We start from the raw sequence: 25,464 nt of genomic DNA on the forward strand, positions 1-25,464 counted from the left end.
GGAAAGGAGAGCAGCCATCTGCTCCCCATCCAGGTTGGAGAGTTCAAGGGGCTTGCCTACATTTCCAAAGCCCTGAGCAACTTAGTGCCATGGTGCCTCAGGGACCACCCGGACCCTTATAATATCTCCGAGATCACCTGCAGGAGCATCGTTGGCAAGACCCACTTGATGACAATGAGAAACCGGGCCTTCAGTGACACGGCCCAGTCCTATGGAACTCTCTGCCACTGGATATTCTGGGCCAACTATTAAACGCCTGATGAAAACCTTTTCTATTCCCCCAGCTAAGAATACACTCAGAATGGTGTATGTTTTTGACGTTTTAAATGCCTTTTATTGTAGAGTTTTATTGCTGCAAACCACTACTTTTGATACTTTTTTAAATGACAAAAGCAGTATATATTTTTAATAAATAAATAAAGTGATTGAGGACGGGCAACTGTGCCTTGGGCTGCAGGGGGTGGACAGACTTTTGCCTTGCCCATTGAGGACCTCCCAAGGTGGGGAGAGCTTGCCGGCACCCCCAGGAGGGGAGACCCTCTGGAAACAGGCCTTCACTGCCCGCTTTGCTCCAGGCACCTATGGGCCAACCAGGGAGAGATCTTGGTAAGGCGGGGGGGACGGGACATGAGGGCTGTGGGGCAACCCAGCTGTGAGTCTGCTGCCTGGGGGCCAGAGCCAAACCCAAGATGGGATTGTGCCCCTTTCGGCTTTCTGCTTCAGGGAACATGTGACGCAGCCCTTCCAGAAAAGGAAGTATAGAATGCGTGCTGGGTGGGAGAGATTCTGGCGGTGGCTTTGATCTTTTGGGAGGGGTCCCCCCCCAAAAAAAGTGGGACGACATACTTCTCAGTAGCTTTGGTGGGCCCAGCATCCATTCTGTGTGTCTCATCACCTGTAGAAGCCAGGGAAGGGAGACAGGCTTGCAGGGCAGTGTGGGAGAGTGGGCACAGCTCCACATGAGATGAGGCTGGCAAGGGATGCTCAGAGCCACAAAGAGGAGCACTCAGTGCAGCTGGGCATTTCAGTATCACCTGGCCTCCCTCTTGGTCACTTTTGAGAAGGCACTCGCCACTCCCCGCAGACCCAAATGTGAATGAGGATGGCATTGCCACCGTTTAAGCCAACCCAACAGCCAGCTGAGACGTCAACTCTTGCTTTTACGTTATTTTCCAGACGAGCCGAGGCACACAGAGCTTTCCTGCCCACCCCCCGCTCCCATCGCCTCCGCGAGAAGAAAGCAGAACTATTGAAACACTTTTCCCTCTTTATTACTGGCTGATAAGTTCTCCAACAGGTCTGGTAATTACATTGATAAATAATAATTGCTAAAAACAAACGGAGGCCCAAGGAGTGAAGTCTGGAAATGAAAGCAGAGAGTCAGCCCTGCGGTGTCAGCCCAGACCCCCACCTCCCGCTTGGTGCAGAGGGCTGGAGAAGTTCCCTCTGCAGGCAGGAGGAGGAGGAGGAGGAAGAAGAAGAGGAGGAGAAGGGGTTGTCCAGCTGGGGGGAGCAGAGGGAAGGAGAGTGGAGAGGTGGTGGTTGTGCAAGAGGAAGAAGCAGCAGCAGCAGCAGCGGCAGCAGGAGCTCAGGAACTGAAGAGAAGATTTGTTGCTGCCTGTTCCTTCCCCCTGGCAAGGCGGAGGAGCAGCAGGTGGGCTGGAGGCTGGCACCAGTCTCTGGGGGAAAGCAGCCCATCTGACCCACCGGGCCGGCAGAGGGCCCTCAGGCGCTGTGAGTCTTCTTTGCCATCTGCGGAGGCGGCTCCTCGCCCACCAGCTTGGACTTGAGGTGCTCCTTGTAGGAGAGGATGTCGCCCGGCCACTTGGCGATCGTCCGCTTCTCGCAGACCCAGATCTCTTGGGCCACCTGGAAGGAAGAGCAGGCGGCATCTTGTGTCAGGGAAAGTGCGGGACCTCATCCGAGTCCAAAGCAACAATGTGTGTTTTGCCAGAGGGGCACGTGGAGGGGCTGAGGGTCACAGAGCTTTCCTGTAAAATTCGCTAGAGTGACCTCTGTGAGATCACTTCCTTTGCCTGCCTTGGCAGGAAGCGGTAACACGGCATCCTGCCTTCCTGCCTGGGCACCTTCACCATGCCTCCAAGTCGAGCACACACTCTGCAACTCAGACACCATTTGGAACTTGCATTTTGTACTTTATAACTTAGATAGCAGTTATAAAACTGCCTTCATTTTGCTACTGTCATTGCTACTTCAAGACCTAAGTAAATACTCCTTTTACTTCTTCACCAAATGATGGGCGTGTGATTGTTATTTGGGGAATAGTAATAATAGTTGTTGTTGTTATTATAACAACAACAATAATAATAATAGTACCGCACCCATCTGGCTGGGTTGCCTCAGCCACTCTGGGCGGCTCCCAACAGGATATTAAAAACACAATAAAACATCAGACATTAAAAACTTCACTAAACCGGGCTGCCTTCAGATGTCTTCTATAAGTCAGATACAGTGGTACCCGGGATGCGAATGGGATCCGTTCCAGAGCCCTGTTCGCATCCTGAAGCGAACACAACCTGCGTCTTAACATGCGCAGGTTACGTTTCGCCGCTTCCGCACATGACATCATTTTGACCGTCTGCGCATGCATGCATGGCAAAACCCAGAAGTAATGCGCTCCATTACTTCCGGTTTGCCGTGGAGCGCAACCCAAAAATACTTAACTTGAAGTACATTTATCCCCAGGTATGACTGTAGTTGTTTATTTCCTTGACATCTGATGGGAGGGCATTCCACAGGGCAGGCGCCACCACCGAGAAGGCCCTCTGGCACAACTCCAGATGTTGCTGAACTTCCTGCCCCCATCAGTCCAGGCTGATTGATGGGAGAGTCCAGCAACATCTGGAGGGGGTAACGGGCCCCATAAACTCCTTCCCCACCCAGCACCAGAACTCGTGGATTGCTTCATCCTCCTTGCAGGAGGGGAGGGCTCTTCCCACCCCCCACCCCCCAGCGTGGCAAGAGGCAGCCTTTGGCGCAGGTGAAGCAGAGGTCCCCCGTGCTGGGTCTGGGGCTGCCCCCTCCACTGACCTGCTGGATGAGCCGGAAGTCGTGGCTGACCAGCATCATGCCTCCCTCGAAGTCGTTGATGGCGTCTGCCAGAGCGTCGATGGTCTCGATGTCCAGGTGGTTGGTGGGCTCATCCAGGAAGAGCATGTGGGGGTTCTGCCAGGCCAGCCAAGCAAAGCAGACGCGGCACTTCTGCCCATCCGACAGGTTCCGGATGGGGCTCACCTGCCGGGCACGACCGTGTCAGAAGAGAAAGAGCCAAAGGGCCCCGTGCAGCCCAGGAGCCTGTTCTCATAGGGGCCACCCAGGGGCTCGAAGGGGAAACCCCCAAGGGTGGTCTGAGCTCAGGAGCAAGGCTCCCCCTTCCTGCGCTGGTCTAAGCAGAAGGAGGGTCCCCAGCTCATGGGGGGAATGACCCACTTTGCACACAGAAACCCCCTAAATGCCAGCCCCGAAAGGCGTCGTCGCTTGAAAGGCTCAGAACTGGACCCAGGACTCTGGTGCAGTTTCAGGTTCTCAACATTAGGAAGAACATCTTGACAGCAATAGCTGTTTCCTCGGAGGCTTTTAAGCAGAGGTTGGGTGGCCATCTCTCAGGGACGCTTTACCTGAGATTCCTGCGTTTGGACCCTGCTGTTCTATGATCTCACCCTGCCTGCCTCGGATTCCCCAGGGCTGCCCCCTGGTCTTCTGTGTCCTGCCAGGGGCTGCCCCTCAGACTCTGCTCCCCCCCCCCCCCCGCCCCACAGAAGCCACCACAGGCCTGGGGCTCCTTCCTTCTTCCCCCAGGCCAGACCCACCTGCTGCTTCCCCGTCAGCCCATAGCGCCCAATGATCTTCCTCATCTCCTCCTTCTCCTTGATCTCTGGGTAGCACTTCATCATGTACTCCAGCGGGGAGAGGTCCAGATCCAGCTGCTCTTGCAAGTGCTGAGGAGGCAGAGGGGTGGGGAGAGGAGAGGGAGGACGTGAGGGGGGGGCACACTGCTCTCCCTCTGTCCCCCCCCCCACTGCGTTTATAGCGCAACTTCTCCTCCAAGGAGCTTCAAGGTGGCTCATGCCTGGCTCTTCTCCCCCTCCCCATTTTGCCCCCCCCACAACATCCCTCTGAGGTAGGCTAGGCCGAGAGGCAAGGACTGGACCCCAAGGTCACACCCAGCAAAAGCCTTCACGCCGGGTGGAGATTCGAACTCAGGCCCTGGGGCAACGCTGTAGCCACTAGGCCTCACTGGCTCTCTGCACCCACAGGGAACTAGCAGGGCCCCCCACCCTTCCAGGTCCTTAGCAGTGCCCTGGGAAGGAGCCAGAAACCCCCCAAATAAACAGCACCTGGTGGTATCTGCCGATCTTGACGTGAGAGTGTTTGCGGATCATGCCGTCGCTGGGCAGCAGCTGGAGGGAAAGGACAAGCCGGTCAGAGACTCCAGCAGAGGAAAAAAGGCCATTTCTATACCCCCCCCCAAAAAGCAAGCCACGGGCGCCAGGTCCTCACCTCCCCTGTGAGGAGCTTGAGCAGCGTGCTTTTCCCAGCCCCGTTGGGCCCCACAAGGGCCACGCGAGTGTCCAGGTCGATGCCAAACTCCAGATTGTTGTAGATCCAGGGCTGAAGGGGACAGACAGAGAGGGAGGCAGATAAGTAAGTTTCCTAACTTTATTTCTAACGTTTTAAGTTATATGAATTGTCTGCTCAGTTCAATCATCTTGCATATTTTAAATATACTGCGGCTTGCTGTTATTAATTTTTTTCTGAACAGTTATAGCGTAGGAATGATTCATTGAGTGTGGATTACAGTTTAATTATTGTTTACTGATATTCTGAGAGTTAATCTTATTGTGTGCTATTATATTGTAATGTATTACTGAATAATACTTGGTATCAGCTGCTTATTTCAAAGTCAGATTTTTGTGTGTGTTTTTTTTGCCCTGGATTGGACTGTTAGAAGATACTTGATAACGTAAGTGTTACGATATTCCGTTCCACCTTAACAGACGTGTGGAATTGCTGTGTGTCACATGTCTGTTTACACTCCAGCACAGCTTGCTGGGAACTTCCGTTTGTGTGTATAGCTTTTGCTTATGCTGCTTGCTTGGACACGGAAGGTAGAAGACATGTTTTTCCTTTTGTCCTGATGTACGCTGATTACGTGGGACGCGGGTGGCGCTGTGGGTAAAACCTCAGCGCCTAGGACTTGCCAATCGTCAGGTCGGGGGTTCGAATCCCCGCGGCGGGGTGCGCTCCCGTTGCTCGGTCCCAGCGCCTGCCAACCTAGCAGTTCGAAAGCACCCCCGGGTGCAAGTAGATAAATAGGGACCGCTTACTAGCGGGAAGGTAAACGGCGTTTCCGTGTGCTGCGCTGGCTCGCCAGATGCAGCTTTGTCACGCTGGCCACGTGACCCGGAAGTGTCTTCGGACAGCGCTGGCCCCCGGCCTCTTAAGCGAGATGGGCGCACAACCCCAGAGTCGTACACGACTGGCCCGTACGGGCAGGGGTACCTTTACCTTTACCTTACGCTGATTACACTGCCTGTAAATATGCTCTTCCCAGCCGTCTCCTGCCACTTCTGTGGCGTAGTGCTTACTCTGGCTGATCAGAGCGTGCTCCAGCTTCTGAAGGCTTCTGAAGCTGTGGATCGCTGTTTCATGCTGCACCAAGGACTGGAGTTCGACTGGCACGTCGGCCGCTGAGCTGGAGCCAGCTGGGGGCTTGCCAACTGCCCCCGATTCCTTAGCAGCATCACAACAATAAGAGCCTGGTGGACCAGGCCTGTGGCCCATCTAGTCCTCTTCCCACAGTGGCCAAGCAGATAACTCTTTGGGAAACCCAGAAGGAGGATCCGAGTGCAAGAGCAGCTCTCCTGTCCTCTGGTTTCCAGCAACTGGGATTCAGAAGCACTTACTGCCTCCGACTGCGGAGGCCAAGCAGAACCATCCTGGCTAGGAATCACAAATTCTTCTACATGACTTTGCCTAATCCCCTTTGAAGTCACATAGTTTGGCTCCTGCGGAAAGGAGTTCCACAGTTGAACCCTCTGCCGCAGGAAAGACTTCCTTCCATCTTCCCGCGTTCGGCTTCATTGGACGTCTCCGTGTTAGGAGAGAGGGAGGAAAGATTTCTCCTCTCCCCTTTCCTCCACGCCAGGAATAATTTTATAAGCCTCTATCCTGCGGCCTCTTCCTGGCCTTCTCTCTCAGTCGTACATTCTGCTGCTTCTTCAGCTTGTGAGCCGCCTTGTGTGTCGCAGTACAGAAAGGCAGCGTACGAATTAAGAGTGAAATGGAATTCCGATATTGGCAGCCCCTCCGCTCACCCCATCCTGGCTGTATCTGAAGCTGACGTTCTGAACCATGATGACAGGAGGCGGGATCTTGCCGCACGAGGGGAAGTAGAAGGAGAGGGTCTGGGGAAGAAGAGGGAAACAAGGGGGGGAGTGAAGGTCAGCAACCTTGGCTTCTCAATTTTTTTATTACATTTTTATTAGGAATTTAAACAAAACATATTATCTTAAAACATATGATCCTTAATTCCCCATCCCCCCTCATAAAACACCCCCATTCCCTGGCTTCCCTCAGTTCCAATCCCTGGTTTCCTTAATTTGTCTAACTGGTTGTTATCAATAAAAAGTTTGTGAGTGTTTATTCAAAACCTGCCAAGGAGTCCAATTCACTTTGTTGCATCTTTAAGTACTTTGTAAAAGGTTCCCATTCATCAAGTTATCCTTGTCCCGTAGTTTATGCGTCAATTTTGCCAGTTCTGCATAGTCCATCAATTTCTCTTGCCATACTTCTTTAGTTTTCCATCCTTGTGCTATTAAGACTCTCGCCGCCATTGTTGCGTACATTAAAATGTTTTTCTTTGGCAGGTCTTTCCCTACTATCCCTAACAAAAATGCTTCTGGTTTTTTTAAACAAATATTTTAAAAAATATTTCAGGGGCCATGCTAATCTTCTCTGTATTGTTCCAATTTTAGTATATGCGCTGCTGAATCAAGCACAGCAACCTTGGTTTCTCCTCCCTGCAGCACCCCAGGCCAGGAGCCGCTGCCACCTTCTCCCCTCCCAGGCCGGCTAGCGCCTGGGAAGGAAGGAGACCCGCCCAGGGGGGTCCCGGGTAGCTGGTCAGAGAACCACGGAAGTGGAGAGTTGGAAGGGACCCAAGGGTCATCCAGACCAGCCCGCTGCATTGATTACAGGAACCGAAGTCCTGGTCTTCTAGCCACCCCCCTCCATCCCTGTACAAGAGCCCAAGGAAAGCCTGCTGAGTTGCCCCTGCCCCCCGGCTCAGCCCCTTCAGCCCCCCCTTGTGGGGGCACAGGCTGACCATCTCCCCACCTCACCTTGTCGTTGACCACCCGTTCGGTCAGCCCTGAGGCCATCATCTTCTGGAGGGTCTTCTCTTTGCTCTGCGCCTGGCGGGCCAGCTTGGCGCTGCCGTGACCAAAGCGGGCAATGTAGTTCTGCAACGATTCAGAGGTCAGCGGTGGGCACAGAGGCGAGGGCACAGGGAGCAGGGAGCGGAGGGGAATAAATTTGGACAGAAGACTCAGACGAGGTCTCCTTTGAAGCCAGGCCACCAAGAAGTCTAGAGTCAGAGGGAACCACCTGCCAAAATGCCCGTCATGGTGGGGTTGGCCAGATCCTGTCCCCCACCCCTGGACAACAACACCCCTGACAACAGCACCCCAGATTTTTTTTTGGGGGGGGGGAAGGGGAGCACAAGAGCAATTAACATTCTATGGCTTTTGAAATATGCTTGTTTCATACTGTATATTATACTCTCATTTTGTATTTTTCTGTTGTGAATCGCCCTGGGATGTTCAGCTGAAGAGCAGCATATGAATTCAGTAAATAGGTAAACGCAAATAAACTCTCCCCTCTCCTGCGATGCCCAGCAACTGTCTCCCCCCGCAGAGGGCAGGGCGGAGCCCCCGTGGGTGGGGGCCCTCAGGAGTCCCTTTGGGGTGGCTACCTTCATGTGGGCAATCTGATCCTGCTCCCAGTGGAAGCGCTTCATTTGGTTCTCCTCCAGCTCCAGGCGGGTCTTCACATACTGGTCGTAGTTACCCTGGAGGAGGAGAGAGGGATATCCCCGTTGGCCTGGGGCTCTGGCCCGGGGAGGGGGCTCATCCTGCAGCCCTCCAGGCCCAGCCACCACAGCCAGGGGGCAGGCACACAAAAGAGGACCCACGACCCTGGATTCTGGAAGCAGGGCCAGTCTCTCTCAGGAGGCGGCAGCAAGCCTCACCGCCCAGCGCCTGGCCCCGATTCCTGCTCACCGTGTAATACTTGAGCTTGCGGTTGTGCATGTGGATGATGTTGGTGCAGACGCCGTTCAGGAAGTCCTGAGAATGGGAGATGAGCACCAGGATGCGCTTGAACCTGCAGAAGGAGAGCCAGAAGTGTGAGAAAAGATGTGTGCAGCCTGGGAGTCATGTTGGACTCACAGCTGTCCATGGAGGTGAAGGTCCATTCTGTGTCCAGGGCAGCTATTCACCAACTCCATCTGGTACACAGGCTGAGACCCTCCCTGCCCACAGACTGTCTCGCCAGAGTGGTGCATGCTCTGGTTATCTCCCGCTTGGACTACTGCAATGCGCTCTACGTGGGGCTACCTTTGAAGGTGACCTGGAAACTACAACTAATCCAGAATGCGGCAGCCAGACTGGGGACTGGGAGTAGCCACCGAGACAACCTAACACTGGTCCTGAAAATACACTTCCAAGCACAATTCAAAGTTTTGGTCTGACCTTGAAAGCCCTAAGCAGCCATGGCCCAGTAGACCTGAAGGAGCATCTCCGTCCCCATCGTTCAGCCCAGACACTGAGGTCCAGCTCCGAGGGCCTTCTCGGTGGTGGCACCCGCCCTGTGGAACGCCCTCCCACCAGATGTCAAGGAAATAAACAACTGACTTTTAGAAGACATCTGAAGGTAGCCCTCCTGTATCAGCAGGCTTTTAATGCTTGTTGTTTTTAGATATGCCGTAAGCTGCCCAGAGTAGCTAGGGAAACCCAGTCAGATGAGTGGGGTATGGATAATAAAAATATTATTAGCAGTAGTAATAGTAGTAGTATTACTACTATTACTATTAATATTCCCTCTCTCATAACTCTTCAACCAACGGACATTCCATGGAGCTGAACCTTGGAATATCCAGGACAGATAAAACCAACTGGGCTTTGTTAAACTGTGGAACTCCCTCCTGCAGGCGGCCACCAGATGGCTTTAAAAGAAGAATAGATAAATTCATGGAGCAGGAGAAGGCTATGGAAGTCTGCTAGCCAGGATGCTAGCTTCTAATAGCAGGAGGAGAGAGTTGCTCTGGGGCTCAAGTCCTACGTGGGGGCTTCTGGTGGGTCTCTGGCCTAATCCAGCAGCCAGGCTCTTCTTATGGAACCTCCAGGTCCAGAGGCAGTCTATCTCGACCCCTCGTTTCCCACGGGCATTTGGAAGAGGATGCTGGAGTAGGTGGGGCCCCCTTGGCCTGACCCAGAAGGGTCCTCGGAAAGGGGAGTTGGAAGGGAAGGCCGAGCTCAGTGGGGCAGGGGGTGGGGTGTGAGGGGCCGGCACTCACGTCTTCAGCTCCTCCTCCAGCCACACGCAGGCGTCCAGGTCCAGGTGGTTGGTGGGCTCGTCCAGCAGCAGCATGAAGGGCCGGATGAAGAGTGCCCTGCGAGGGGGGGAGAGAAGGGGAGGCCGGTGTGAGGGAGCCTGCCCAGCCCCAGAGGAGCCCATCCTGTCCGCTCAGCACCCACCTGGCCAGGGCCACCCGCATCCGCCAGCCGCCGCTGAAGTCCTTCAGCTTCTTCCTCTGCATGAGGGGGGTGAAGCCCAGGCCGTGCAGGATCCGCGACGCCCGCATCTCCGCCTTGTCAGCGTCCAGCTCCTCCAAGCGCTCGTACAGCTCCATCAGTTTCTCACACTCAGCTGGGGGGGGGGAGAGAGAAAGCAGGTGAGCCCACCTGGCTCTGGCCCCCTGCGCTCCTGCTGCTGCAGTGGGAGATGTGTGTCCGCTCCCCCCCCCCGATTTGCTCCACTGGGAGGCCTGCGGTTTTAGGGCGCTGGACCAATTTAAGAGCCATTACCGTCCTCGTGCGCCAGCCGCTCTGCTTCCCGCTCCAGCATGGCTCTTTCCGTGTCCACCTCCATCACGCACTGCAGGGGCGTCTTCTCGCTGGGGGGCATCTCGCGGGTCAAGTGGTAGATGTCGATGTGCTCGGGGATGGGCACCTCCCGCTTCCCGATGGCCGACAGCAGCATGGACTTCCCTGGGCAAGGGAGGCAAGCAGAGGGCCCCAGTGAACCCCAGGGAGACATTCCCAAGGGTGAGAGCCACTCGATGGTGGGACAGACTCCCTCAGAAGTGGAAGGGGGGATCTGTTTCCTGGAGTTTTTCAATCAGGAGTCGGAGTGTCAGGGGTGAACATGAACATGAAATTTATTACGGTCAGAGACCAGCTTGACAAACGCAAATGGAACTACAATCCCAATAACAAAACAAACATTTAGAACAATATACAACAATGGATTTTAAGTTTAAAAGTGTGATAGGCATATAAACACATAAAAAGTTTAAAATAGGCTACCTTAGAGAAATGACCCAGGGGTGCTTTTGGTGCAATACCTGCCTTATAGGGGGTTGGGCGACCCTCGGGGTCCCTTCCAGGATTCCAAGACCCCTCTGGTCATCTCTAGCAATGCAGCCGTCTCTCAAGGGAGCCACAAGGAAGGCCACTCCTAGATGCCTGCTGAACTGACCCTCCGGCCCCAGAGATGCCTGTAAAACCCGCCTCTGTGGTGCTTCAGTGTTCAGAACTGGGAGGTGTCCCTCAGGTTCCCCTCTATACCTGGAGTTTGCGGCCCCCGCAGGAGAGGGCCCTGATGGGGAAAGGGCTGCCACATAGTGCCACCCCCAGCCGGGGAACCCCCAAAAAGAAAGGCAGCCCCAGGACACATGACGCCACGGCATGAATATTCAGGAAGGAAGATTCCCAAGTTTATTTAAATGCCATGCGGACGACTGTGTACAAGACTCAACACCTATATGTATAATAGTCTTGGAAGACAACAATGCAGGTATAGTATTTTTTAAAAGCAACTTTTTAAAAGTTGGGGGAAGGAAGTTTTTGGTATTGGCCCACATAAATGCCTGACTGACCTCACATATGAAAACTATCACACGCAAAAGCAGTACCAAAGAACCACAGAACTGTAAAGTTGGAAAGGAACCCCAAGGCTCATCTGGACTGACCCCCCGCAATACAAGAATCAGATGAGAAACAGAACTAGAAATGGCGAGTGGATGATCAGGGCTGATGTTGTCTCTCTGGCCCCCGATGGCCAGCTGTGCTCCTTGGAAAGCAAAAAAAAAAAAGGTAGTGGGAGGGAGGGGGCCTGGGCAGCAAGACCCCCAAACGACTGAGTCAACAAAACCCAGGATTTTCTGACAGAAAAGATTGGGCAGCTACCAGCAAAAACACAGAACTTCTACATGGGCACCAAACTTCCATCTTTGCAAACTGCCTGACAAGATCAGTCTGAGGTGGCACCCAAGAGAGATGACAGGATCACGCAGAAATACTCTTGCCTGGTTGGACATGGGGCTGACGGGAGCTGCTGCCCAACAGACTCCACACCGCAGGCGATGAAAATAGTCCCCAGGAGACGGATCCAGGGCCATTGAGCGGCTCCTCGGACGCTGGCCAAGGAGGCTGATCTTCTGCCAAGAAGAGGCCAGGCAGTGCCCAACAACTGAGCTCCCACTGCACCCCAACGGCCTCTGAGGGAGAGGTGCCCGGTTTCCCCTTTGGCAGGCTGTCACCGCCTTTGTTTTTCCAAGGCACCTCCTTGGCAGAAGGGCAAATGGACCAGTGGGGGCCCCAAAAAACCTCCCAGAGCTCCACTGGCATTGGTGCCACCTTGGAATGGGCTGGAAGGCTGAGTCTGGCCCCTACAATGCCAGGCTTCACAGTAAGCTCCACCATCTCCCACCCCTCCGTCCCGGCACCCATCCACCTGGGCCTCAGGACCTGGGGGGATTTGTGCTCTGGCCCCCTTGCAGAGCTGGAAGGGGCCCCCAAGGGCCATCTAGTCCAACCCCCAGTGCTGAAGCTATCACAACTGACCCTCTTGCCTACCCTACCCCCATGTTAGCCATGCCCCTTCCTGCTCCTTCCGCCCTGCCCTGCCGCCCCGCCCTTGGCCTCACCGGTGCCATTCAGGCCAATGAGGCCATAGCGCCGCCCTGAGTTGAGCTCCAACTTGGTGTCGCTCAGCAGCTCCTGTCCATGGAAGGTGAGGGAGAGGTTGATGATGTGGACGTCGGTGCTGTTGGGGTGCGAGGCGAGGACCCCTGTCACAGCGCGGGCGGCCGCCTTCTTCAGCTCAAAGTCCTCAATGGCCTTGGAGATGGTGTCCACATCTGGAGGGGGAACCACAGCTCCCATGAGAACCGAGGGATCCTCTCAGGGGGGGGGGTGGCGTTGGCTTGGGGGAGGGGAGGGAAGAGAGAACTGGGTGCCCCCCCCCGCCAAGCCCCTTCCTTTCACGAGGAGAGAGATGAGGAAAGCTGCCTTCTGGAATGACACGCAGCGGTTCTCAACCTGTGGGTCCCCAGATGTTGTTGGACTACAACTCCCATCATCCCTGAGCTCTGGCCTTGCTAGCTAGGGATGATGGGAGTTGTAGTTCAACAACATCTGGGGGCCCACAGGTGGAGAAAGGCTGGCTTATGGGGTGTGTGACTTCTCCACAAAGCGGGGGTCCCCCCACCCAGGAAAAGGACTCGGAGAGGTACAAGCCCAAAGAGGGCAACAAACCCCCCCCGGCTCCTGACTGGGAAGGCTTTAGAGAAGGTGATGAATCATCCCGGTGGGGCCCCCCCTTAAGGGCAGCCTCGTGCCCCATAGGCCACGTGCCAGAGAAGGGGGGAGAGGGAGGAGCGGCCCTTCCGGGATCCTCGCCCGGCCCGGCCCGGGGAAAGGCGGGAGAGGGCGGCTCCTCACTGAGGACTGGCGCCTTGCTTGAGAGGAGGCGCTGAATCACCCCGATGGGGGGCCCCTGCCCCACCTGCGAGAGGAAGGAGCGGCTCTTCCTGGCTGGGCCCAGGAAAGGGACTGGCGGGGGGGGGGGGGCCAAGGCGGAAGAGGGCAGCCGGCTCCTCGCTGAGGACTGGCGCCTTGCCGAACCCCCCTCCCTCCCCCTCCCGCCCGGGCGGCCCACCTGGCTCGGCGTCGGCCCCGTTGGCCTGGCGCGCCCCCCGGGCGGCCTCGGGCTCCCCGCCGGCGTCCTCGCCGTTCTCCTCGGGGCCTCTCCGGGGCCTCTGGCGGGCCTTGGCCGCCTCCTTCTTCTTGGCCGCCTTCTTCTTGGCCAGGTCCGACGGCATCGCGGGAGGAGGCCCCCCCGGCCCGGCCCGGCCGCGCTGCTCCTCCTTCCGGGCTCCGCTCCGCCGGCCTCCCTCTCGCTTCTCGCTCGCTCTCTCTCTCTCCCCGCCGCGCTTTCCCTCCTGTCGCAACAGAGCAGCTGCCGCCGCCGCCACCGCCGCGTGCACCCCAGGCCCCGCCCCGCCAATGGCCGCCCGAGACGTCAGCGCCCGCCGGGCCCCGGGGCACGCCGGGAAGGCGAGTCTGGGCGGACTGCGGCGCCCGGCATGCCCCGCGCGGGAAGGGGCACCTTGGGAAATGGAGTCCGGAGGGAGGCGCCGCGGGGGCGGAAGAAGAGGAGCGGGAGGAAGCGCGGCAGGCGGGGAAAGGGGCAGCGTGTGAACGCCAGACACGTGTCGCGGCCCAGCTGCGGAAGGGCGCGAGGAGGACCGGGGCGGAAGGTGAGCCCCGGGAGCCGGGGCAGGAGCGAGGGGGAAGCCGCCTCCGTCCGAGGGGAAGGGGCAGCCCGCCCCGTCGGGGCAGCCGCCGAGAGCAGCCGGCCAGCCCCGCTCCGGCCTCGGCCCCTCCTTGGCGCCTGCCCCTCCTGCTAAGGGACCCCGCTGGCCCCTTCCTGCCCCCCCAGAGGGCGCGTCCCAGCCGGGGTGATGGTGCCCCGGCGCCCATCCGTCCCGACCTCTTTCCTCCCTGCCAGGTCTGCGCCTAGCCCCGGCCTTAGACGGCGCGGTGGGGGTGGCCCCCTTGCCCTCCTCCTGGGGGCGGGTGCTGCTGTCTTCCTTGCTGTCCAGGCGCCCATCCTCCCTGACCTCCCCCCCCAGCTCTGCCCGAAGCCCTCGCTTCCGACGGCGCGGGCGGGCGCACCGTCTCCTCGCTCCCTTTCGGGGGGCGCCTTGTGGGGTGGGGGCCGCTGTCCTCCGTGCTGCCCAGGCGCGCCAGGGTGACCCCCTTCCTTCCTCCCCGCTCCCAGGTTTGCGCTTAGCCCCGGCCTTAGACGGCGCGGTGGGGGTGGTCCCCTTGCCCTCCTCCTGGGGGCACTTCGTGGGGTGGGTGCCGCTGTCTTCCACGGTGACCCCTTTCCTTCCTCCCTCCCTCCCCGCTCCCAGGTCTGCGCTTGGCCCCGGCCCTGGACGGCGCGTCCGGCAAGGCGCCCCGCTGCCCCTCGGCTCGCCGCTCCATGGTCGCGGAGCCCCGGCTGCCCCGTCCGGGCGCCCGCCGCCGGCCATGCGCGTGGCCACGGTGCTGGCGGTGCTGCGCCCGGCGCTGCCGCTGCTGCTGGGTCTGTCGCTGGGCTGCAGCCTGAGCCTCCTGCGCGTCTCGTGGATCCAGGGCGACGCCGGAGACTCTTGCGCCGAAGCGGCCGGTGGAGCTGCGCTGGACCATGGGCGGCAGCCCGACGGAGAGGGGCTGCCGGGGGCCGGAGGAGGAGGAGGAGCGGGGCCGGGCAGGAAGGAGGGCGAGGAGTCGCAGCAGGAGGAGTTCAAGCCGCGCATCGTGCCTTACTACAGGGACCCCAGCAAGCCCTACAAGAAGGTGCTCAGGTAAGGCGCTTATGCTGGAGGGGGCAGCAGCCTTCTCCCCAGAGCCGGGTTCCAGGGGCTTTGGGGAGGAGGAGGAGCACTGTCATGCCAGAGGTAAGCAAGGCTTTTGCCAACAGTCCCTAATAATAATAAAAAAATGTTCTTTATGTCCCACCCTCCCCAGCCGAAGCCGGGCTCAGAGCGGCTAACAACAAGAAAAGTAACACAATATTCTAAAATCCATTCATTCTAAAATCAATTCAAAATCAAATTCATGGCAACCATTGGGCTAGAGTTCTGTGAGGATTGCCAAAGGAGGGGGTCAGGCTGTGCCTTGGCCAAAGGCCTGGTGGAACAGCTCTGTCTTGCAGGAAAGATGTCAAGTCCCGCAGGGCCCTGGTCTCTTGGGACAGAGCGTTCCACCAGATCGGGGCCACGGCCGAAAAAGCCCTGGCTCTGGTTGAGGCCAGCCTAACCTCCCTGTGGTCTGGGATCTCCAAGATGTTTTTATTTGCAGACCGTAAGGTCCTCTGTGGGGCATACCAGGAGAGGCAGTCCCGTAGGGACGAGGGTCCTAGACCGCATAGGGCTTTGAAGGTTAAAACCAGCACCTTGAACCTGATCCTGTACTCCACCAGGAGCCAGTGCAGCTGGTAGAGCACCGGGTGAATGTGATCCTGCGGCAAGGACCCCGTAAGGAGTCTCGCTGCAGCATTCTGCACCCGCTGAAGTTTCTGGGTCAGTCTCAAAGGCAGCCCCACGTAGAGCGAGTGACAATGATCCAGTCTGGAGATGACCGCCGTGTGGATCACAGTGGCCAGGTCAAAGCCCTCTGGCTTTGGGGGAAGCAAAGACTCTCAGAAGAGAACTAGGAATCTAGATAGACTGCCTCTGTACCTGGAGGTTCCAGAAGAAGAAGAGTCTGCCTGCCTGGTCCCTTTAGTCCAGCCTCCGCAGGGTTCAATCAGATGCCTATTATGGGAAGCCTGCAAGCAGGATTTGAACACAAGACCACCTGCTCCCTCCCACTGGAGGCACAGCATAATCATCCTGGCTAAGAGCCCTTCATGGTCCTCTCCTCCTCCTCCATGAATTCGCCCAGTCTTCTTTTAAAGCCACCCAGATTGGTTGCCATCCCTGCCTCTTGTGGCCAGGAGTTCCGCAGTTTAACTCCGTGCTGTGTGAATAAATACTTCTTTTTCTCTGCCCTGTGTCTGACCAACATTCTGCTTCATGGGGTTTCCATGAGTTCTAGTGTCATGAGACTAAGGAGGGAAACTTTTCCTTTCCTACTTTCCCCATTCCATGCATGATTTCATAGCCTTCGGTCAGGGCTTTCCTTTTGGTGCGCTTCCTGTGCGCTGGGGACAACCGCGCTTGGGTGCTGCTGCAGCTGCTCCCCACATTGCAGGAGGGAGTAGAGGCAGGGAGAGCATGGCTCAGCTACAGTAATTATTATTATTATTATTTATACCCCGCCCATCTGGCTGGGCGTCCCCAGTCACTCTGGGTGGCTTCCAACAAAATGTTAAAATACCGTAATACATCAAACATCAAAAGCTTCCCTAAACAGCGAGCTGGTGGTGCCCTTTCCCCGGGAGGACGGGCCCGAGTGTCCCACGCACCCTGATCCAGGGGCTGCTGCTGCGATGCAGGTCTGTGGGGAGGGAGGAGCGTTCACGCTCACAAAGAGTTTTCCCTCTTTTTGTCTGTACCCCAATGACCCTGCCCAGGCAAGTGCCCAGGAGCAGCGTTGTAAGTCTTCCCCCGAGTTGCTCAGGCTCCCAGCTGCACCCAGAGAGGTCTTTGGCCCCGGTGGTGGCCAGCGGGGAAGGAGCGCTGCCTCAGCCAGAGGCCAGAAACACAGGCCAATATCGATGGGGCTTTCCTTCTTTAAGTTCTCAAAGCTCCTAACCGAGCTCGGGGTGGTCCTCTGAACTAGCCAGATGTTTAACTGAGACGCAATCAGCCCATCCTTTGAAAAAGAAGGCTTTAGAGTCTCCTTGCCCCAAAATGGCAACTAGGCATTCTGTTTGGGCGACTGGAAGCCTGGTTTAAGTGCCTAGCTTATATATCTTGAGTTTCCAGCACTGAATGGATCCACGAGTCTCCCCGTCCCGCAGTGACAAGCTCTGCTCCTCCCTGGTGTCCAAGAGCGCGCAGGATACTGAGGAGAGTCAGACAGAGGCTAGAGCTGGAGGCTGCTTGGGAAACATCCAGGAGGGGAGCAGCCATGGGGGGGGGAGCAGGGCCCCTAAGTCCTGGCAACTGCTCCATCGGGGCAACAGTGCAACACCTACTGGGGATGGTTGCTGAGACCACTAGGCTGGGTCTACGGTGGTACCTTGGTTCTCAAACGTAATCAGAATAGCCGGCAGCTGCACCAGACGTTCAGCTTCCTAAAAATGTTCGAAAACTGGAAGACTTACTTCTAGGTTTGCAGCATTCGTGAGCCGATTTGTTCATCAGCTAAGCTGTTTGAGAACGAAGGTACCACTGCATTTTGTTTCCTTGAATAAAGAGTTAACTCTTTACAGGGAAGTTTTTAATGTGTGATGCTTTACTGTGCTTTTATAATTTGCTGGAAGCTGCCCCGTCAGACGGGCAGTGAGTAAATGATTTGTTGTTGTTGTTGTTGCTGTTACTACCTTCCCTGGCACTGGAGATTTGCTTCCTTTCTTGCTGACCTGCCCCTGACTCCAGCCCTGACCATGTCTGTATGTTGCATTGCATCGTATCACAGTTTCAAGTGCCTTTTTACTTCTGTCGCTTTCCCCTTGAGACAAAAAGCTCTCCTTCTCCTTTCACAGGACGCGCTACATCCAGACGGAGCTGGGCTTCCGCGAGCGGCTCTTTGTGGCCGTGCTGACCTCCAAGGCCACCCTGGCCACCCTGGCCGTGGCCGTCAACAAGACGGCCGCCCACCACTTCCCCCACCTCCTCTACTTCACGGGGCTGCGGGGGGCCAAGGTGCCCCACGGCCTGGCGCTGGTGTCGCACGGGGACGAGCGTCCCGTGTGGCTCATGTACGAGACGGTGCGCTACGTCCACCAGCACTTTGGGGGCGACTTCGACTGGTTCTTCGTCATGCAGGACGACACCTACGTCCAGCCGGAGCGGCTCAAGGCGCTGGTGGCCCACCTGAGCATCCACCAGGACGTCTACCTGGGCCGGGCGGAGGAGTTCATTGGCGGGGACGAGCAGGCGCGCTATTGCCACGGCGGCTTCGGCTACCTGCTCTCCCGCAGCCTCCTCCTCAAGCTGCACCCCCACCTGGACAGCTGCCGCAACGAGATCCTCAGCCTGCGGCCGGACGAGTGGCTGGGCCGCTGCCTCGCAGACTTCCTGGGCACCAGCTGCACCTCCCAGCATCAGGTGGGCAGGCGGGAGTTCCACGGGGCTAGAGACAAGAGTCCCACAGGGCCAAGGGGCTGGGAGATGGAGTGAGGGAGGGCTAGAGACAAGAGTCCCACAAGGCCAAGGGGCTGGGAGATGGAGGGAGGGAGGCAGGCAGGAGTCCCACAGGGCTAGAGACAAGAGTCCCACAAGGCCAAAGGGCTGGGAGATGGGGGCATGGAGGGAGGCAGGCAGTCGGGAGTCCCACAGGGCCAAGAGGCTAGGAGATGAGGCCAGGCAGGCAGGAGTCCTAGAGGTCCAGAGGCAAGAGTCCCATGGGGCCAAGAGGCTAGGAGATGGAGGCAGGCAGGCAGGCAGGAGTCCCACAGGTCCAGAGGCAAGAGGGGCCAAGAGGCTAGGAGTTGAGGCTAGGCAGGCAGGACTCCCACAGGGCCGAGGCTGGGAGATGAAGCCAGGCATGAGTCCCACAGGGCGAAGAAGCTAGGAGATGAGGCCAGGCAGGCAGGCAGGAGTCCCACAGGGCCAGAGCTGCTCCAGGGAAGCCAGTCCCCTCTTTACGCTTTGGAGCCCCTCCCAGCGGGACACCTGAGTGAATGCTGTGGGGCTCGCTCAGCCTCCGACTTGCTGCTTCTGTCTCTCTGGGTTTTTTTAATAGCTGGGGAGGCAGTGAGGGGGGACTTGGGAGACAGGGGTTGGTTAAGGCCGGCCTGGCCTGCTTCCTGGTCTGCTTCGAAGAGGCCTGCGCTTGCCCAAGAGCCCCATGGCAGTGTCTTGCTTGGTCTTAAGGGACAACCCCAGTCCCAAGGCCAATCTCCACATTCTGAGAAGTTTAAGTCGGGGAGAGAGAAAAGCCGGGAAGGATTTGTGCAGAAGAGCAAAGGGAGCCGGCTGGTCATTGCCTTTGTCTGGCTCTCTGTGGCCGCAGGGAACATGTTGGGAGATTGGAGCCTGGAGGTGAGTTCGAATTCCTGCTCAGTGAGAACACAGGCTAGTGGACTTTGGGTCACAAGCTTAACTTGGTTCGCAGGGTGGTTGTGATGAGGATTAAATATGTGCATCACACCTGCTTTTGGGGATGGAAAAAGAGGGAGCAGATAGTAAGTCTTTGATGCAAATACTTCTGCAGAGAAGGACCAGGAGACCATCATTTCCTCCCTCCCTCTCTTAGGGTCAGAATTACCTGTCCTATGAACTGGCCAAGAATGCGGACCCAGAGAAGGAGGAGGGAGAAGACTTTTGGGGAGCGATTGCCGTGCACCCCGTCACGGAGCCCACCCTCATGTACCGCCTGCATAAGAGGTTCAGCCGGATCAAGCTGGAGCAGACCTACCAAGAGATAGAGGAGCTGCAGGTAAAGAGGGGAGAGACCCCCCCAACACCCCCCAAGACTCTCTCACTGCTGGGGGTGGAGAGGATGGAGGCCGCTGGGTACTGGTCTCAGGCAGGGAAGGTGGGGAACAGCTGTGGGTCACCTTCCGGCAAGGCAGGGAGGAGACCCCGGCATCCTGGGATTTCTAAGGCAAGGTCACTTCCACAGAAGCAAACAGGGCGACACCAGAGACTCCAAGCGTCCCTGATTCTCAGGGTGTCCCTGGAGGGGGATGCAAAGTCATCCTTTTGCTCACGCTTCTCTGTACACAGCATCTGGTGGAACGGAAAGTCTGCTTTTTGGTTTGGTTCAGAGTACAAAGGAGCTGCTGGAAGGATAAGACCCTGCAAGCTCCACCTTCTTCAGCTGAGGATCTCCCAGTAGGGGCAGCTGGAGGCTTCTGGGGGCTGACAGTGGGCTGCATGAACGTGATTTGGGGTGCCTGCAGCAGCTGCTGGGCCCAGGCTGGGATCATGGGGTTGGTGGCTGAGAGCCTGGAGTTCTGGCAACTCATTCTTAGATGATAATATTAATAATACAGTGGTGCCCCGCAAGACAAATGCCTTGCAAGACGAAAAACTCGCTAGACGAAAGGGTTTTCTGGTTTTGTGTTGCTTCGCTAGATGAATTTCCCTATGGACTTGCTTTGCAAGACGAAAACGTCGTGCGCTTTTTTTTTAAGCCGCTTGAAGAGGCGCAGTTGCGGCGGACCGTGCTTCGCAAGACGAAAAACATCGCAAGACGAAAAGACTCGCGGAACGAATTCTTTTCGTCTTGCGAGGCACCACTGTATTCACTAACGATATTCACTCTGGGCAGCTTCCAACAAAGAATTAAAAGTACATTAAAATGTCACACATTAAAAACTTCCCTGAACAGGGCTGCCTTCAGATGTCTTCTAAAAGTCAGATAGTTGTTTATCTCCTTGACATCTGATGGGAGGGCGTTCCACATGGCAGGCACCACTACCGAGAAGGCCCTCTGGCTGGTTCCTTGTAGCTTTGCTTCTCGCAATGAGGGAACCACCAGAAGGCCCTCGGCGCTGGACCTCAGTGTCTGTGGGGCTGAAGGATGGGGGTGGAGACGCTCCTTCGGGTATACTGGACCAAGGCCATTTAGGGCTTTCAAGGTCAGCACCAACACTTTGAATTGTGCTCGGAGACGTACTGGGTGCTAGTGTAGGTCTTTCAAGACCGGTGTTATGTGGTCTCGGTGGCCACTCCCAGTCACCAGCCTAGCTGCCGCATTCTGGATTAGTTGTAGGTTCCAGGTTACCTTCAAAGGTAGCTCACGCTACTAACCCGGCCAGATGGGCAGGGTACAAATAATAAATTACTATTACTGCTATTACAGAACTGCGGGTTTGGACAGGACCACAATGGTCATCCAGTCCAGCCCCCTTCAGGGCCAGGAGCCACAGCTCCAGAACCCCTGGCAGGTGCCCCCCCCCACCCTCTGCTTAGGAATCTCCAGTGAAGGAGAGTCATCGCACGTTGGGCCTGGTGGGCTGGAGACCACTGGGTGGGTCTAGCTGCAAAGAGCCAACCAGCAGTTGTGGCACTACTCAGAGTAGGTGTTAACTCTTCATCAGCAAGAACACAATGAGTTTCAGGCCTGACGAGCCCAGCTCTTCATCACTAGTGCCCTCATGAATTTCATTTCAATTCACTTTTAATTTGTATGCTGCCTTTGGATATTACTATGCACAAGGCAGTTTACAAGCTGAAGAAACAACAAAATAGACAGCAAAGATCATACACGTAATGACAATCTGATCCAAAGGATAAAAGTCACAATAATTTATATCAATTACCAAGACTGAAAGTCCCTGCCTTCCTGCAACCATCTCTAAGTCTCCTTCTCTTCAGGGCTTTATCCAAGCAACTAGAGACTGTGCCTGCGTGCAGCCTACTGCTGCCCTGCCCTTTTCAGCCCTCTTCTGGTTCTGGGAGACAAGGTGGGAAGGGAGTGTGTTGCAGCAAGAGGAGGAGGAGACGCCCTGTGCTTCTTCCCCAGCCAGACTCCTCTCTGCCTCTTGGCCTCCCTCCTCTCCCACCTCAGCTTCCGCCTCTGATTCTGTACTGCCCTCTGCCACAGACTCCCCCTGCTCACTAAGCCCTGTCCCCTCTTCAGCTTCCCACACCTTCTTCTCCCTCTGACCCCAACTGGTTCAGTCCATGACACACCAGGCCTTGTAGATTCCGTCAGCATCCTTTGTTTCGAGCTGAGCTATACTTTTTGGAAACCCCCTTTTCCAGCCCCTGCCACGGGTGGTCCAGCTGTGCTGTAGCCTTATTGGAGTTCACCGATTGGGTCTGCATTGCTCCCGGACAGGAGGAAGGAATTCAAATGACACCGAGGGTTGGTTCAGAGAAAGAGTTTTTTATTTCTGCTCTCCGGAACAGCAGAGATTTCATGCAGTATATATCTCGTCCAGGCACCCTCTCCCCCCTTCCCCAGGAATCCAGCCATGTCAATTTGTACACGCAGGTTGACATCACAGATGTTCCTGCTCCGGTACTTAACCATAAAAGGGTTTTCCTTCCTGTACTTCTGACCATAAAAGGGTATTCCTGTTCCTACTCTTATCTTGGAGCAAGAGGTCACCAACTCCAAGAACACACTCTGGCGCTGTTCCCGGACTAGGTCTGTGCGTCAGGACATAAGATAAGACCTAGACATGTCATCCCTACTCCACTGGAACAGCCAAGGTCATCCTTGCCATCACAAACTGATAAAAGAGAGGGCTCTGAACACTTGTTTGTACAGCCGGGTTTTTGTTTATACATTGACTCAGAGCTCAAGTTAATGGATTTTAGCTAAGGAAAAATAGGGATTTTGGTGCCCATTTCAAACTGCCTGCACGGTCAGTTTTGGGTTTGGGAAACCCATTCCTTCAGTGCGGCAAGGGAGAAGGTCGGGGGACGTCTTAACGGGGGTTCTCCTCCTCTCTCCCTGGCAGGCTCAGATCCGCAACCTGACAGCGCTGATGCCGTCGGGGGAGGCAGAGCTGTCGTGGCCCGTGGGGGTCAGCGCCCCCTTTTCCCCCAAGTCCCGCTTTGAGGTGATTGGCTGGGACTACTTCACGGAGCAGCACCTCTTCTCCTGCCCCGACGGGGCCCCCAAGTGCGAGCTGCAGGGGGCCAGCAAGGCAGACGTGGGGGACATCCTGCAGGCGGCGCTGGAGCAGCTGAACCGGCGCTACCAGCCGCAGCTGCGCTTCCGCAAGCGCCGGCTGCTCAACGGCTACCGCCGCTTCGACCCCACGCGGGGGATGGAGTACCAGCTGGAGCTGCTGCTGGAAGCCGTGACGCAGAAGGGCCACAGCCACCTCCTCTCCAAGCGCGTCCAGCTCCTGCGCCCACTCAGCCAGGTGGAGATCATCCCCATGCCCTACGTCACGGAGGCCACCCGCCTGCAGCTGGTGCTGCCCCTCACTGTGCCGGAGCTGGACTTCCTGGGGGGCTTCCTGGACGCCTTTGCCACCAACGCCCTGGACGCCAGGGACAACTCCCGCCTGACCCTGCTCTTCGTCTACGACCCCTACGACGCCCAGCGCGTGGGGCAGGTGGACGTCTTTGCCGGGGCCAAGGCCATGGTGGCAGAGCTGGAGAGGCGCTACTTGGACGTCAAGATTCCCTGGATCAGCGTCAAGACAGAGGTCCCCTCCCAGGTCAAGCTGATGGACATCGTCTCCAAGAAGCACCCTGTGGACACCCTCTTCTTCCTGGCCAGCGTCTGGACGGAGGTCACGGCCGAGGTCCTCAACCGCTGCCGCATGAACGCCATCAGCAGCTGGCAGGTCTTCTTCCCCGTCCACTTCCAGGAGTTCAACCCGGCGCTGGCCTTCCGCGGGGGCGAGCAGGCGGCCGGTGGGGGCGCTTCGGCCGCCTCCGACTTCCCTCGCGATGGGCGCTTTGACCGGCAGGCCTTCTCAGAGGCCTGCTTCTACAACGCGGACTACATGGCGGCCCGCGCAAGGCTGGCGTCCGACGTGCTGGACCGCGAGGAGGCTCTGGAGGGCCTGGAGGCCTTTGACGTCTTCCTGCGCTACTCGGAGCTGCACGTCTTCCGGGCGGCGGAGCCGGGGCTGGCGCAGAAGTATGTCTTGCGGGGCTGCAACCCCCGCCTGAGCGAGGAGCTCTACCACCGCTGCGTCCTCAGCAACCTGCAAGGACTCGGCTCCCGATCCCACCTGGCCATGGCGCTCTTTGAGCAGGAGCAGGCCAACAGCACCTGACCGGGGGGGGGGGCACAAGGAGGGAGGCTGCTGTGCTTGGTGGCTGGCGGGGGGACGGAAAAGAAGACCCACTGAACCAATTTTTACAAAAAACGAGAAAACCAATTAAACGTTTCCTTGCTGCTGCAATTGCCCTGCCTGTGTCACTTGGGTCTCTCCTCCTGTTTGGGGGTTGGGGGGTGGAGAGGGACGGAGCAACAGCAACAGCTCAGTCCTTCATGGGGGGGGACTTAGAATAATGATTGGCATTGCGCGTGGGGGACAGGTGAAGTCAAACGGCTGAGTTATCAGCACTGAAGTGGGCTCCCCCTGGGGTGCAAGCCAGGGCTGTGTGCATGGGGGGGTTGCCTAGACTCAGTGGCGTAGCGTGGGGGGTGCAGGGGGGGCCGGCCGCACCGGGCGCAACATCGGGGGGGGCGCTCGCACTCGCAGCTCTCTGCCCCTACTAAAATCCATGGGTTAGGGGGCGCAAATTACTTGCCTTGCCCCGGGTGCTGACAACCCACGCTACGCCACTGCCCAGACTACAAGACCCGCCTCTTGGCCTGGCTGATGGGGTCCAAAGGAAAGCAGAGCAAGACGTTTGGCACCATCTGGGCTGCAGGAGTTGCTGGAAAGAGGCGGACAAGACACTATCCAACCACCTTAAGGACTCCACCCTGGATTTGTTAGCCTTCGGGTTTGTTAGCCGTCTCTTCTCCTGAAGATATCCCGCAAGGCAGCAGAGGTTTAAGATCAGAGTTTTCCTTTTCCTAGATGGGCTGCTACCTTAAAATCAGCCCCTTAAAATCATAGGTTCAGAATTGTAGAGTTGGAAGGGACTGTGAGTGATCTAGTCCAACGCGTGGCAATGCAGGTCTCTCTTTGCCCCATGTGAACCTATGATCTGGAGCAGGGGTAGGCAACCTAAGGCCCCGGGGGGCCGGATCCGGCCCAATCGCCTTCTCAATCCGGCCCACAGACTGTCCTGGAATCAGCGTGTTTTTCCATGAGTAGAATGTGTCCTTTTATTTAAATTGCATCTCTGGGTGATTTGTGGGGCTAAGGAATTCGTTCATTTTCCCCCTTCAAAATATAGTCCGGCCCCCCACAAGGTCTGAGGGAGGTGGACCGCACCAGCTGAAGAAGGTTGCTGACCCCTGATCTGGAGGGTGTTGATCTCTCCCGACTGCGCTGCCCCAGCACTTGGCAGCCATTATTCTGAAAGAAGATCTGCCCCCCCCCACTGCCCACGGTTTCTCTGCTCCCTAGTTGGTGGTCACTCCCAGCCTTGGTGGCCATGCGCCATCCTCCATCGCCCCTTCTCCCGCTGTCCTCCTCGCGAGCAAAAGCTCCCCAAGGACTGTTGAGCGCATGGCCCGCAGGTCTAAGCTGCCGTGGGTGGGGTGCAAATCCGCCCTCCTCGGCAACTGAGCGGGGAATGTCTCTGGCTATGATTATTTTTTTAGGAGGGGGCGTCCCATCTCCGCGGGGCGCCTCGGGTTGGGAGTCTGACGCTGCCTCCATCCCCACGTGCCACTGAAGTGCCCCATTTCCGAGCGGTGGGGCTGCCCTGCCGTGAGAGCGGCGCATACAAGG

The 25,464-nt window shown here is 57.1% G+C and overlaps 2 protein-coding genes across 3 annotated transcripts; one reads left to right on the plus strand and one right to left on the minus strand.

The window, feature by feature from the left end:
* Positions 1–1,249: 1,249 nt before the first annotated feature.
* Positions 1,250–13,554, minus strand: LOC310689341 (ATP-binding cassette sub-family F member 2). Its single transcript, XM_083466944.1, has 14 exons — positions 13,246–13,554; positions 12,233–12,445; positions 10,110–10,292; positions 9,780–9,951; positions 9,599–9,694; positions 8,304–8,406; positions 7,997–8,092; positions 7,365–7,484; positions 6,339–6,428; positions 4,522–4,632; positions 4,359–4,421; positions 3,831–3,959; positions 3,052–3,255; positions 1,250–1,869 (listed from the first exon to the last, which is right to left on the minus strand). Exons 1-14 carry the CDS (start codon positions 13,406–13,408, stop codon positions 1,726–1,728), a joined length of 1,887 nt encoding a protein of 628 aa, XP_083323070.1. The 5' UTR covers positions 13,409–13,554; the 3' UTR covers positions 1,250–1,725.
* Positions 13,555–13,698: 144 nt separating this feature from the next.
* CHPF2 (chondroitin polymerizing factor 2) lies at positions 13,699–24,015 on the plus strand. Of its 2 annotated transcripts, none has more exons than XM_083468932.1 (5): positions 13,699–13,846; positions 14,507–14,941; positions 17,731–18,295; positions 19,446–19,628; positions 22,609–24,015. In XM_083468932.1, exons 2-5 carry the CDS (start codon positions 14,625–14,627, stop codon positions 23,884–23,886), a joined length of 2,343 nt encoding a protein of 780 aa, XP_083325058.1. In that variant the 5' UTR covers positions 13,699–13,846; positions 14,507–14,624; the 3' UTR covers positions 23,887–24,015. The 2 variants fall into 2 exon arrangements, with proteins under 2 accessions (XP_083325058.1, XP_083325059.1); XM_083468933.1 differs by having other exon boundaries at positions 13,739–13,822.
* The last annotated feature ends 1,449 nt before the right edge of the window (positions 24,016–25,464 follow it).

This window comes from Podarcis liolepis, assembly GCF_965112155.1.
Source record: "Podarcis liolepis genome assembly, chromosome: 12".
Classification (NCBI taxonomy): domain Eukaryota; kingdom Metazoa; phylum Chordata; class Lepidosauria; order Squamata; family Lacertidae; genus Podarcis; species Podarcis liolepis.